The 12,720-nt window shown below is 35.6% G+C and overlaps 1 protein-coding gene across 7 annotated transcripts in view; it reads right to left on the bottom strand.

The window, feature by feature from the left end:
• The window catches only part of DMTN (dematin actin binding protein), a 1,900,252-nt gene that overhangs the window by 540,689 nt on the left and 1,346,843 nt on the right, over positions 1 to 12,720 (bottom strand). For all 7 annotated transcript variants that reach the window (XM_044082941.1, XM_044082937.1, XM_044082938.1 and 4 more), the window contains one exon: positions 8,751 to 8,799. In XM_044082941.1, coding sequence (XP_043938876.1) covers positions 8,751 to 8,799 — 49 coding nt within the window. The remainder of the gene's footprint in view (positions 1 to 8,750; positions 8,800 to 12,720) is intronic.

The raw sequence follows: 12,720 nt of genomic DNA, 5'->3' as shown, positions 1-12,720 counted from the left end.
TAGCCCGGTCAACAAATGTAAAATAAATAAAAAAATAAATAAATAATCTTCACAAAGCCGCCCCTCTAGCAAACCTGGTTCAATACGCTGATGACTCCACCTTAATCTGCTCTGCCCCCACCCTCCCAAAACTTCAAATCAAAACCCAAGAAGCCTTTACATCCAACAAAACCTGGCTTACAAACTCCCAGCTAATACTAAATCCTAAAAAGACCCAACTTATGCTCTTCATCCTTCCAAAGCAGCACCACCTACTACCCCATTCTCTGTTTCTGCATCAGATGATACCCCATTTCCCCTTCACACAAACCAAATTACTAGGGGGTCATTATTGACAATAATATGAAGTTTGGCAAACACAGAGCTCATAAAGTAACCAAAATCAACAAAAAACTAGGTACTCTTTTCAGATGTAAAAACTTCCTAACCAGCAACAGTAAAGTAACCCTATCTCATACTCATCTTCTCTCTACCTTACTGTATGCTTCTGCTGTCCTAATTAATCTAAACAAGAGTGATTTAAACACGCTATCAGTATGCTACAACAAAGTAGCAAAATTGCCCACAACTCCTCCTACCGCACCCACCACTGTCAGGCCCTAAAACAGCTTTCCTGGCTGGAACTCCCTAACACCTTAGCTCTAAACCAAGTTATTCTAGCTCATTAAATACTGTACCAATCTGACAAAACTCCAGCCTTACAAGACCTGATCACCCTCTACTCCAATAACCGCAAACTTAGATCCACCAACAAGGCACTAATCGCAATCTCCAAAAGCCATTACAGCTCTGGTAACTCCCTGTATTCTAGCAACATTGCCAAGACTTGGAACTCCCTACCACTACAAATCAGGTCACAACCTAACAAAACCATCTTCAAAAAACAGCTTATTTACCACCTAAATAACTCCTGGACATGCAACTGCCTAGCACCTGGCTGACATATTCCAACTCCTTTCCCCTACCTACTATCCAACCTCCTCTTTAAAACTCCCACAGATGCACTATATATTATCACACGTTACTTGTAACTGCCAAGCACGTGGCTGACATATTCTAACTCCTTTCCCCTACCCACTATCCAACCTCATCTTTAAAACTCCCACAGATGCACTATATGTTATCACACGTTACTTGTAACTGCCTAGCACCTGGCTGGCATATTCTATCTCCTTTCCCCTACCCACTATCAAACCTCTTTAAAACTCTCACAGATGTACTATATATTATCACACGTTACATACCAACTCACTGCTGCCTACTCCCCACTGCCCCATCTATACCCACTAACTCTCCCACAGACTAAGTTGAAAAGCTTTCCCTTAAAATGTCAATGCACCTCATATGAACTTGTCTGTATTCTCTTCCTTTTTTAGTTTTCCCTTTCTTGTCTCACCTTCAGTACATCTTCAAGATTATCTCTACTAAACATACTGTATGAACAACCATCATATGTTACTACCTGCTATACTTTTAATTATGCAATCACATGTTATTATCTGCTATATTTTTATAAGTCAATGTGTAAACCACAATGGTCATGTAAATGTCTTAGCAGTTGTTCTGGAGCTTTTCTCCCCAGCCCTCCACTGAAAACGGACATCTCTGTCCAGTCGGACCTCCCCGGTAAACAAATGTGAAATAAAATAAATAAATCCCCTACATAACACATTGGGTAGCCAGCTGGCTCACAGAACCCAAGAAACTAGGATTGGTGAGACCACCTCCCCTAAGAGGCCAGTCACCAGTGCAGCCTCTCAAGGCTCTGTGCTGGGTCCATTCCTCTTGGCATCTACTTCTCAGATGTCAAGGTTAACATCAGTGCCCTCTGGCTGATCAAGTTCGCAGATGACTGCAAATTGGGAGCAGTCATAGAATCCCCCAAGACATTGACATCTTACAAAAGGGTCTAACACAAGCATATGACTGGTGGCAAAGTCATGGCTTTAATGTCACAAAATGCATTATAGTACCTTTTGAATGTTAGCCACCCAATCAATAAAACAGCCCTAAGAATTGATGTGGGAACAGATGTAGATAATAACTTGGCCTTCAACCAACATGTATCCAGGTAGTAATGATATCCGTCTATGCTGCTCATCTTATAGGAAAGGGCATGGCATCTAGGTCCAGGGAAGTCACTGTACCACTATACTTTGCCCCCATCAAACCCAGCTTTGAGTATAATATCCCCTTCCGTATGTACCTTACCAGATACATGCAGCAACTGGAATGGACACCAAGGTTCCTTAAAAAAAGAATACAGGGCATAAACACAATGTCCTTTGTGGACTGCCTCAAAGCCCTAGCTCTATACTCATTCTCCTACAGACTACTGAGACATGATCTATGCCCGGCATAAATGAACTTCTAAATGGGAGGAGTAAGCCTCTAACAATTATGAACCAGCTGTGACAGTGAGCTCCAATCCGATCACTGAACCTTTAGAGTTTTCACCCCTTCGAAGAGCAGAGCACATCAGGAAGCGACAGAACAACCAATGGAAACCGAGGAACTCTATCCAATCAATGCAGAAGGTGGCAGAATAGCAGATGGACAATTTTTGCTTGGGACTGACTTTTAAGGTGAATGGTGTTCCTACTGCTGACTCTGCTTGTAATAGTATTACCAACAAGAATGGTGACTTTAAGATCTACATTTGTTCTGCTTATCCTACTGACATGTTTTGCACTGACCTTTTTTCATGAGGGTCCACCTTTGTACCCACCTCTCATGCTGACATCGGGTATGTTCTTATGTACCTCAAACAGTTAATTAGGAAATTGAACTTGAACATTATCTTTCATGACTCACAAACAACTTTGAATATTCTAAATGTCCCAAGCATATATAATCCCCTTATTCATCCAGCTTTGCAACTTTTTGATAAAATATGTAAACTTGATATTCATAACATCTTGAAACTGAATAAACTTAATAATAGCATGAATATTACCTCCCTTGAGTAGAAAAAATTGGAGGACATGAAACATAGTAACTTGAGGGTGATGAATCCCAATAAAGAAGGTGGGTGTGTTGTGAAGAGTAAACAAGATTGTTTGTCCAGAATGACCAGTATTTTATCTGATGACACTTACTGTGATGTTTCTTTGAATGAAGTGAATACTGATTATAGAAGAATTAGATGTATTCTTAATTATATATTTACTAAACATCGAATTGACTTGGATGAGTACAACTATTTAAATGTGGTCATGCCTGTTATACCAGTTTTTTTCAGGGTGCCGAAAATACATAAGAACCCCCCCCCCCATGCGCCCCACTGTGTATACTAGAGGATCTATTATTTACCGTTGTCCTAAATTTCCAGATTATAGTTTAAAAACAGTAGTTTTCCAAGAAGCACATGTTTGCAGGGATTCCTTTGATTTTTTTTGAGCAGGATTACCCATTTGGAATATAATGAAAACTATATTTTCCTGACCATTGACATTAGGGATCTTTATACGTTAATATCTCACCAATTAGGAATAGATTGGTTCCTTGAGTTTTTAATGGGCAAAGACCTCTCACAGGGTAGGATTAATGTATATGAGGTACTGTTGGAGATAGTTCTTATGAATAGTTTCCTCATTTTGAGGGACAGTGTTATCTGCAGCGAGAAGGTGTGGCACTGGGTCAGTATGTGGTGCACTTTTAGCTAATATCACGATGGGACAGTGGGAAAGAAAATTCATGTTTAACACTGAGTTTATAAAATCTTGTAAGTTATATATCTGATATTTGGATGATATAATGATAGTGTGGGATGATGAAAGGGAGAAGATCCCAGTATTTTTAGATTATATCAGCCACACTACTGATTTTCTAGAATTCACCCACCAGGTAAGGCGATCCTAGTATAGTCTATTTAGACATCTGGCTAACAAAGGACACCAACAATGGGAGGTTTATTTCAAGAAATTATAGGAAACCTACCTATTATAATACATTTTTACATTTTACTAGTGCCTGTCCTTCTTCCCAGAAGCATGCAGCGGTTAAAGGGCAGTTTGTAAGAGCAGCCCATATGACCACCTTTTTTGATCGGTTTTTGGATGAATGTCTGCTGTTGAGAAATATGTTTTCCACTAGGGGATACACAAGCAACTTTATTGACAATTTGATATACAAAGTTATTAATAAGAGAAAACAGAATTACTTTGAGTCTCTTACATTACATAAAAAGGGAGCAGTATGAAAGATATAGTGGAAGGTTTTAGTAAACCTGGTTGGTGTAGAGAGACCATCTTGATTGAATAAATGCGGACACTGTTCTGTTTGTAAATTTATTCTTGTGGGTGAAAAATTTATTATTAATTCCCATAAACTGAAAGTGCCTGGTCACTTTAACTGTGAAGCTCTTGGTGTGGTTTATTTAGCTCTTTATCAATCATGCCCAGGTATTATATATGCAAAACAGAGCATATATTTAATGTATGAACACCTTTATGACATTAAAAAGGGGAAAGAAATGAATGCTCTGGAAAAACATGTTATTGAATACCCTGGATATGCATTTAAGTTCACTATTATTGAAAAACACACACAAAATATTGGAGGGGGACTGTGGCACTTGATGTTAGAGAAGGAGTGGTTTTGGCAGCTTTATTGCAATGCCACAAGCTTGCTGGGCTTAAATGAACAAACTTTAATGGCCTGTCTCTTGAAGTTAAACACTCTAGATAATGTGTTTGCTATTTAGGTTTTCTATAAGAAAAATGTTTTTCATGTATTTTATGAGTATTGTTTTGTTTAAATAAGGGCTCTCTGACTGGTGATAGGTGTTATTTGAGTTGTTTAATTGGTTGTTTCTTTCTTTGGGGGGGTAGGCATTCCATGATATTTTAAATAATTGTAAAATACTATTTAAATCTCTTTATTATGTTGTTTTTTTTTTATCTGATGAAGTTTTTATTATTAAAATGACATCACTTATCTGTTTGAACTCTAGTATTTGGAGTGGTTACGTTATTGTTTTACCAGTTGAGTCTCTGCAAATTTAGCATTTTTGTATCTTTGCCTGGCACACAAGACATCCCTGGAACCTGCTCAGATGAACTTTTTCCATATCTGCAAAACAAAGCATCAGATCTACTACAGCTATAAAGACCTAAATATTGTTTGCAACATAAATAGGACATGTTGGAGAGACAGACATGTACTCCTGAAAATTCCTATTTTCTGGAATAGGTTCCCCATCCATGTGAAACAAATTTCCTCCCTAACCATATTTAAGTGTAACTTGGACCATTGGATGGCAAATCAACACTTCACCCCGGTCTGGTGACTACTTCACTGATGGAAAGAGGCTGTCATAACCAACAATCACCACCTATATAAACGTCTAAAACATATAACTTGGACACATTTGGGTTACATTGCTAGGCTTATAAAGGCTCTAGTAAGTAATTAGTCTACCATACACCTATGAACCTAGGAATGAACTTTGTCTTGTAATCCAGGGTTTGATTCTTTCCACATTCATTTGCCCAGTGTGTGGTTCTCAGCAAGTCACATAACCAATGAGTGCTTCTGTGTTACCCCCGAAAAAGAATACCTGTGTTCATTGGCTTAATGTGGTCAACAACTGAAAATACTACTAATAAAATGGAATCGCATTCCTGAATGCAGAAGAATTATGGCAATTCTATCCAACCTCCTCTTTAAAATTCCCACAGATGCACTATATATATATATATATATATACAACAAAAACCGTACACCAGAAGAGAAAATAATATAAAAATAAAACTTCTTCTATTTAAAACAATAAAATAATAAATAAAGTAAATAAAACTCGCAGGCACTAAACAGTTCAATTAAGCTTTCGCTCTTATTAGATGAAAGAGCTTCTTCAGAATAACCAAATTTTCAAACACATACAGTATAATTCAGAGAAAATCACATGTAAGGACAGTAACCAATGAATTAAATAAAAACATTAGTACAGAGACCAATGAAATATCAATATAACATTCAAACAGTACCAATGAAATAGTATAAAGTGTGAAACTAATATGAATATGTATATATGTACATGGAAATCATATTCATAAGGGTAAAGTACACCACTCCTACGAGTTCCATCTTAAAGCACATTTGATGTTGACACTTTCATTCAACCCAGGGAATGCTTCTGAATTCAAAAGCAACTGCCACTTAAGTTCCCTTAGTTCTAGGTAACATTCCAATCACCAAAAAAACATTCTATTTGTTCAAGAATAATAAAATAAAATTTCTTAAAACAAGTGCAGGCAATGCTATGTTTAGCTAGGGCGTTGTTCATATTATTAGATCTAATTGCTCCTAAGTGTTCCTTAATCCTGTCTGAGAGCTTCCTAGCAGTTTTAACAATATAAAAAGCTGAACAAGTTTCACATATACCAACATAAACTACTTTGGTTGAGTGATAGAAAAAATGTTTGGAATATCTAATAGTATAGTTACAGTGGGGAAAAGTGTATTGGGTTCCTGATAAACTATAAGGGCAAACTACACATTTCATGCAAGAATGCATACCTACTAGTACATTAGATGTAGTTGTGCTATTGATCAAAAAAGGATAATCTCTATTTTCCAGATTCATTCTGATGGTTCTAGTTCTTTTAAAAGAAAAAGAAGGTGAAGTGCCAATAGCTGTGGTCATGTGCTGAGATTCAGTTAACAGGTCCCAGTTATTAGAAATCATGTTTCTGATATGAAGCATGTCCCTACAGATGGGTAGCGGGAAACTAAGAGATCTGTTTTAAGTATCAGGTTTAGCAGACATAGGTTTGAATCCATATAGTAGAATAGGAAAATGTTTTGTATATCTCTCAGATGCTACTTCAGTGTAAATAGAAGCAATTAACCACTCAGGGTAATTTCTTCTTAGAAACATCTTTTTTAACAGCATAGCATTAGTATGAAAATCTTGGTCATGACTAATGATTCTAGAAATACGTATAAACTGACTTCTGACAAGGTTTTTCTTCATGAAAAACGGATGGGGGCTGGAAAAATCAAGCAGATTGTTCTTATAAGTATCCTTTCTATAAATGGTAGAACATACTATTTTAGATGATAGAATGCTGATTTTGGTATCAAGAAATGAAACAAAAACCACAGTCTGATATAATAAGATTCAAAAAACCAATGTTTTCTTTCATATCTGATATAAACGTGTCTAAAGTAGTTTGGTTGCCCCTCCATGCAAAAAAAATATCATCAATAAATCTTTTATAAACATGAATCATATGACAATTGTTTAAAGTGTGTAAGTTTTCCATTTCCCAAGCACTTAATACAATGTTAGCAAATGCAGGTGCTAGTTTCGAACCCATGGCTATGCCCTTAATTTGTTTATAAATCTGCCCATTGAAAAAAAAGAAATTGTTATCTAAAACAATTTCAACTAGTGTGTATAAAGTGTTGATTTCAGTGGAAGAAAAAGAAGTATACTTGGTAAGAAACAATCTGAATAAATGTAAACCTTCCTTATGGGGAATATTAGTGTAAAGCCCCTCAATGTCAAGGGTAACTAAAATGCAATCAGATAAACCATTTTTGTTCTGAAACAATACATCCAAAAAAGCCCAAGAATCTCTTAGGTGAAAATTTGTTTTTTGTACTAATGGATTAAGAATGCTGTCTAAATAATCAGCAATTTTCTCTGTTTTGGTCTTTCTACAAATAGAAAGACCAAAACATATATATTGATATTTCATTGGTCTCTGTACTAATGTTTTGATTTAATTCATTGGTTACTGTACTTACATATGATTTACTCTGAATTATACTGTATGTGTTTGAAAATTTGGTTATTCTGAAGAAGCTCTTTCATCTAATAAGAGCGAAAGCTTAATTGAACTGTTTGGTGCCTGCGAGTTTTATTTACTTTATTTATTATTTTATTGTTTTAAATAGAAGAAGTTTTATATATATATATATATGTGTGTGTGTATGTGTGTGTGTGTGTGTGTGTTTACATGGCATATGGTATGACCATAAGGAATTCAGAGTTTTGAAACTTTGTAATTTAAAAGAAGACCCATACATATATATGTGTGTGTTTGTATATATATATATATATATATATATATATATATATATATATATATATATAGGCCTACTTCAAATGATCGAACTTTCATAACATCGATCATCAGACCATTACACATAAAAAAAATATCTAAAAAGAAAAAAGTCTACTTTTATGTTTTTGCAGGGGGGGGGGGGCAAGGCACCCTGCACCCTCCACACCCCCTGCTTCTTAAATATACCAGCTCTGAGATTGCACTACAATGAGGAGAATGGTAAATGTCCTGTTCCATGCTGTACATCGATCTCCATCCAGGAAGTTCAGTGTTTCAGAACTTCGAACAACTGGTCTTCAATAATCAATGTTCTGAAACTTCGATCATTTGAAGTAGACCCACACACACACACACACACACACACATATATATATATATGTGTGTGTGTGTGTGTGTTTACATGGCATATGGTATGAAGATATTGATAGAAGGTGATGAGCTTAGGGTAGGAGTTAACTGGTTTGCTGAGCTTACTTGAAAAACAAAATCTGTTTCTTACTAACTCTACCTGCCCTGATATATACAATGTAATGGGTCACAAGTGGTATATACCTCCTTATCCTAGACTACACCAGCAAACTGATTTTCTTGAAGAGGTGATTTAAAATTTGATCTGCTGTCAAACAGAAATCCCAGAAACTGGAATGACATCACAACAGAAAGTGTTCTTACCTGGACTGCCTCTGCCACTCCCTGGAGGGGTGAAATCATCTGACTGTAGCTAGAAAGAACACAAAAATCCTTCTGTTACAAGGCACTTATCAGCTTTTAGACACTGTTTTTATTTATAGGACTACATCTTTGCTGTATATCTTTAGCCCTTTAATGATAATATAAAATAACAATACAAGGGATAATATAACATAACAATACAAGTCTGAAAATCTGAGATCAAAAGGTTGCCTTTTTTAATTCTTAAACAACTGACCATTTGTTATCAGAATATTACTTCTGCCACAAATGTGTTGTAGAACATCAAGCTTGATGTTTTAAGGCAGTGTTTCAAACTGTGCCTTATATTGTAATATCCTACAACTAATTCCACTGTCTCATGTGCTGTTCTTTAAAGAAGATATACCATACCTTTTGAAGCAGAATAAAGGGGGAACCACATGGAGAAGGGAATTGCCATTTTAACTTTTACACTACCATACTGTACTGTTTCTGCTGCAGAAAGTGTTTTGTATGTGTGTCTGTATGCGTTTTAAAGCTGGCCGCTCCAGTAATCAAACAGCTGCAATGCTTCCCATTTGCCATGACCGGAAGGGAACAGAAACAGAAGCAACATGTGTGTGTCTGCTCTACAAGCATCTCAACATCTGTAAAACTCAAGTATTCGATTTTTCTGCAACCACCAGAGACTGCTGCTCCCTGAAATACTGTCAACCAGATACTGCAAGAAAACTGCTTAATTTGTTAAACACTTTGTACAGGATGCTGCGCTACTGGAACCACAGTATGAATAAATGTAATAACAATTAACTTGATTTTGTTTATCCAGAATGCTTTCCTGCTACATACTTAAGTTGCTTCATACACAATGTAGCATCATTCCAAGGGTGTGACTGCACTGACAGCATGGGAGGATGAGAATAAATAAAAAATACATATATATTCTATATAATAACTATATCTCTGTAGAGGATCCATGGTAATATATTTTATACTATTACATCTCTGTGTGGTATACATGGTAATATATTCTATATAATGACTACATCACTGTGCAGTATTCATAGTGATATATTCTGTATAATAACTACATCTCTGTAGAGTATCCATGGTAATATATTCTATACAATTACATCTCTGTGCAGTATTCATAGTAATATATTCTATATAATAACTACATCTCTATAGAGTATCCATGGCAATATATTCTATACAATTACATCTCTGTGCAGTATGCATGGTAATATATTCTATATAATAACTACATCACTGTGCAGTACTCATAGTAATATTTTCTATATAATAACTACATCTCTGTAGAGTATCCATGGTAATATATTCTATACAATTACATATCTGTGTGGTATACATGGTAATGTATTCTATATAACTACATCACTGTGCAGTATTCATAGTAATATGTTCTATATAATAACATCTCTGTACAGTATCCATGGTAATATATTCTACACAATTACATCTCTGTGCAGTATGCATGGTAATATATTCTATATAATAACTACATCTATGTGCAGTATTCATAGTAATATATTCTATATAATAACATCTCTGTACAGTATCCATGGTAATATATTCTACACAATTACATCTCTGTGCAGTATGCATGGTAATATATTCTATATAATAACTACATCTATGTGCAGTATTCATAGTAATATATTCTATATAATAACATCTCTGTACAGTATCCATGGTAATATATTCTAAACAATTACATTTCTGTGCAGTATGCATGGTAATATATTCTATCCAATAACTACATCACTGTGCAGTATTCATAATAATATATTCTATATAATAACTACATCTCTGTAGAGTATCCATGGTAATATATTCTATACAATTAAATCTCTGTGTGGCATGCATGATAATATATTCTATATAATAACTACATCACTGTGCAGTATTCATAGTAATATATTCTATATAATTACATCTCTGTAGCGTATCCATGGTAATATATTCTATACAATTGCATCTCTGTGTAGTATGCATGGTAATATATTCTATATAATAACTACATCACTGTGCAGTATTCACAGTAATATATTCTACATAATGGCTACATCTCTGTAGAGTATCCATTCTATACAATTACACCTCTGCGCGGTATGCACTGTAATATATTCTATACAATTACATGTCTGTGTGGTATGCATGGTAATATATTCTATACAATTACATCTCTGTGCAGTATTCATTGTAATATATTCTATATAATAACTACATCTCTGTAGAGTATCCAAGTTAATATATTCTATACAATTAAATCTCTGTGCAATATGCATGGTAATGTATTCTATATAATAACTATATCACTGTGCAGTATGCACGGTAATTGACAGGCATCCTTATTTACATTTTAGGCATATCTGATGCTGTGCAAAGAATTGGAGGTGACATGAGTTATAACCTGAAAGCTTGTAGATTTGTACCTCCTTCTGTGGACAAATGCATGAAAGATCTGTTTATATCTGGACACGATATATATGTAAAATCAAGGGTCATATCTTCAGTCATCATTAGTAGTGCTAAATTTCATTCAAAAGTGGTACAACAATTTTTAGAAGTGATTCCGTCTAAATTTCAGCAAGTCAATGAACAGTGCTTAAGTTTAAACTGATAATACAGCATTTCCTTCTGCTCCTTGTAACTGAGTAACCTGACCCAGATGAGGTCCGTACTATATTCTGAAACTCTGCTGAAGTCTGAATCTAAAATGTAATCAGACCTGTCTGAGGATGCATGTGAGATCAAAGGTTAAAGCTTTCTTTGCAGACAGACTGTACACTACTGAGACATTATGTGAATGACAGCTCAGTGAGTATAAAGCTGTTGTGTCTGTATAAGCGAAACATTCAGGAGACTATTGCTCTTGACTTTTGGGGAGGTACCCTTCTCATCTCATGGAAGCTGATACCACAGACCTAGTTGAATGTAGCTGACTCATTTAGTTTGTAGTCTAGGCTACTATCAGCTGATTTTCCCCCCATTTTTGCTTCCCACTGTTGTCTATTCCAAGCACCCATTCCTTTGGATCAGCAGAGGTCCTTTGTGTACCACACTAACAGTATGTCTCCTTCTATATATCAAGTGGACCATGGCAATTAAGAGAGCAATGGCTACCAAGGTGCACAGATGTGAATGAGGTGACTGAGTAACACAAACCTGTCCATAAAATACTGCAGATGTTTGCAGCTGACATGTGGCAGATGCCCATCTGTTAAGGTTTATTCTCCTTTCATTCTTATGCTCATTCTTTAATTCCTAACTCAAGGCAGGTACTTAATGTAAACTGTACATACTGACAACAGCTGTCCAGTCTGCTCCTAACTTCATTATGTCCATATCTGTTTCCACAAGGTACACCTTCAGTCTGCCTTTCCAGATGTTCCTTTGATTGCTATGGAATGACTGGTTGTCAGCTGACAGCTCCCTATGAACAATGTAGGCTCAGGAGAAGTCGAATCAGTGCTGAACTTTGCTGTGTTTCAAATTAATCTTAATAGTAACATTGATGTCACTGCAACATTCCACTCACCTAACTTATATGATTTTCTAGGCTGTCCTAGGCTCTTTAGATGATGTTTTCAAAACCCTCAGGTTTTTCCATCCATGGAAGGATAGAGATGATAAACAAGCCATGCACTTGTCTCTTCATAGGTTAGGATCAGAGGTCAAAGATCATGACTACAGAACAGTGTCAAATTCTTATGTTTTCAGTGTTAAACAAGTAACGATACATGTTCAGCATGGTTTCTGCAATAAGCTTTTTCTGGAAACAAGCTACATACTTGATTGAGGGAAGTAAGTTGTACAGTTAAAGATCAGTCATTTTGTTAAACATTTTTGTATGCTTTTATAGGTCCATTTAGGTTTATAATCATAGATGGCTAATTTTTCAGAAAAAAAGCATGAAATAAACTGGCTTTAGTATATTTATAATATT

The sequence above is a fragment of the Protopterus annectens genome, chromosome 9.part0 (assembly GCF_019279795.1).
Source record: "Protopterus annectens isolate FY-2018-M chromosome 9.part0, PAN1.0, whole genome shotgun sequence".
Classification (NCBI taxonomy): Eukaryota; Metazoa; Chordata; order Ceratodontiformes; family Protopteridae; genus Protopterus; species Protopterus annectens.
The sequence above is the reverse complement of the archived record's forward strand: the minus strand, read 5'-3'. Positions and strand labels throughout refer to the sequence as shown.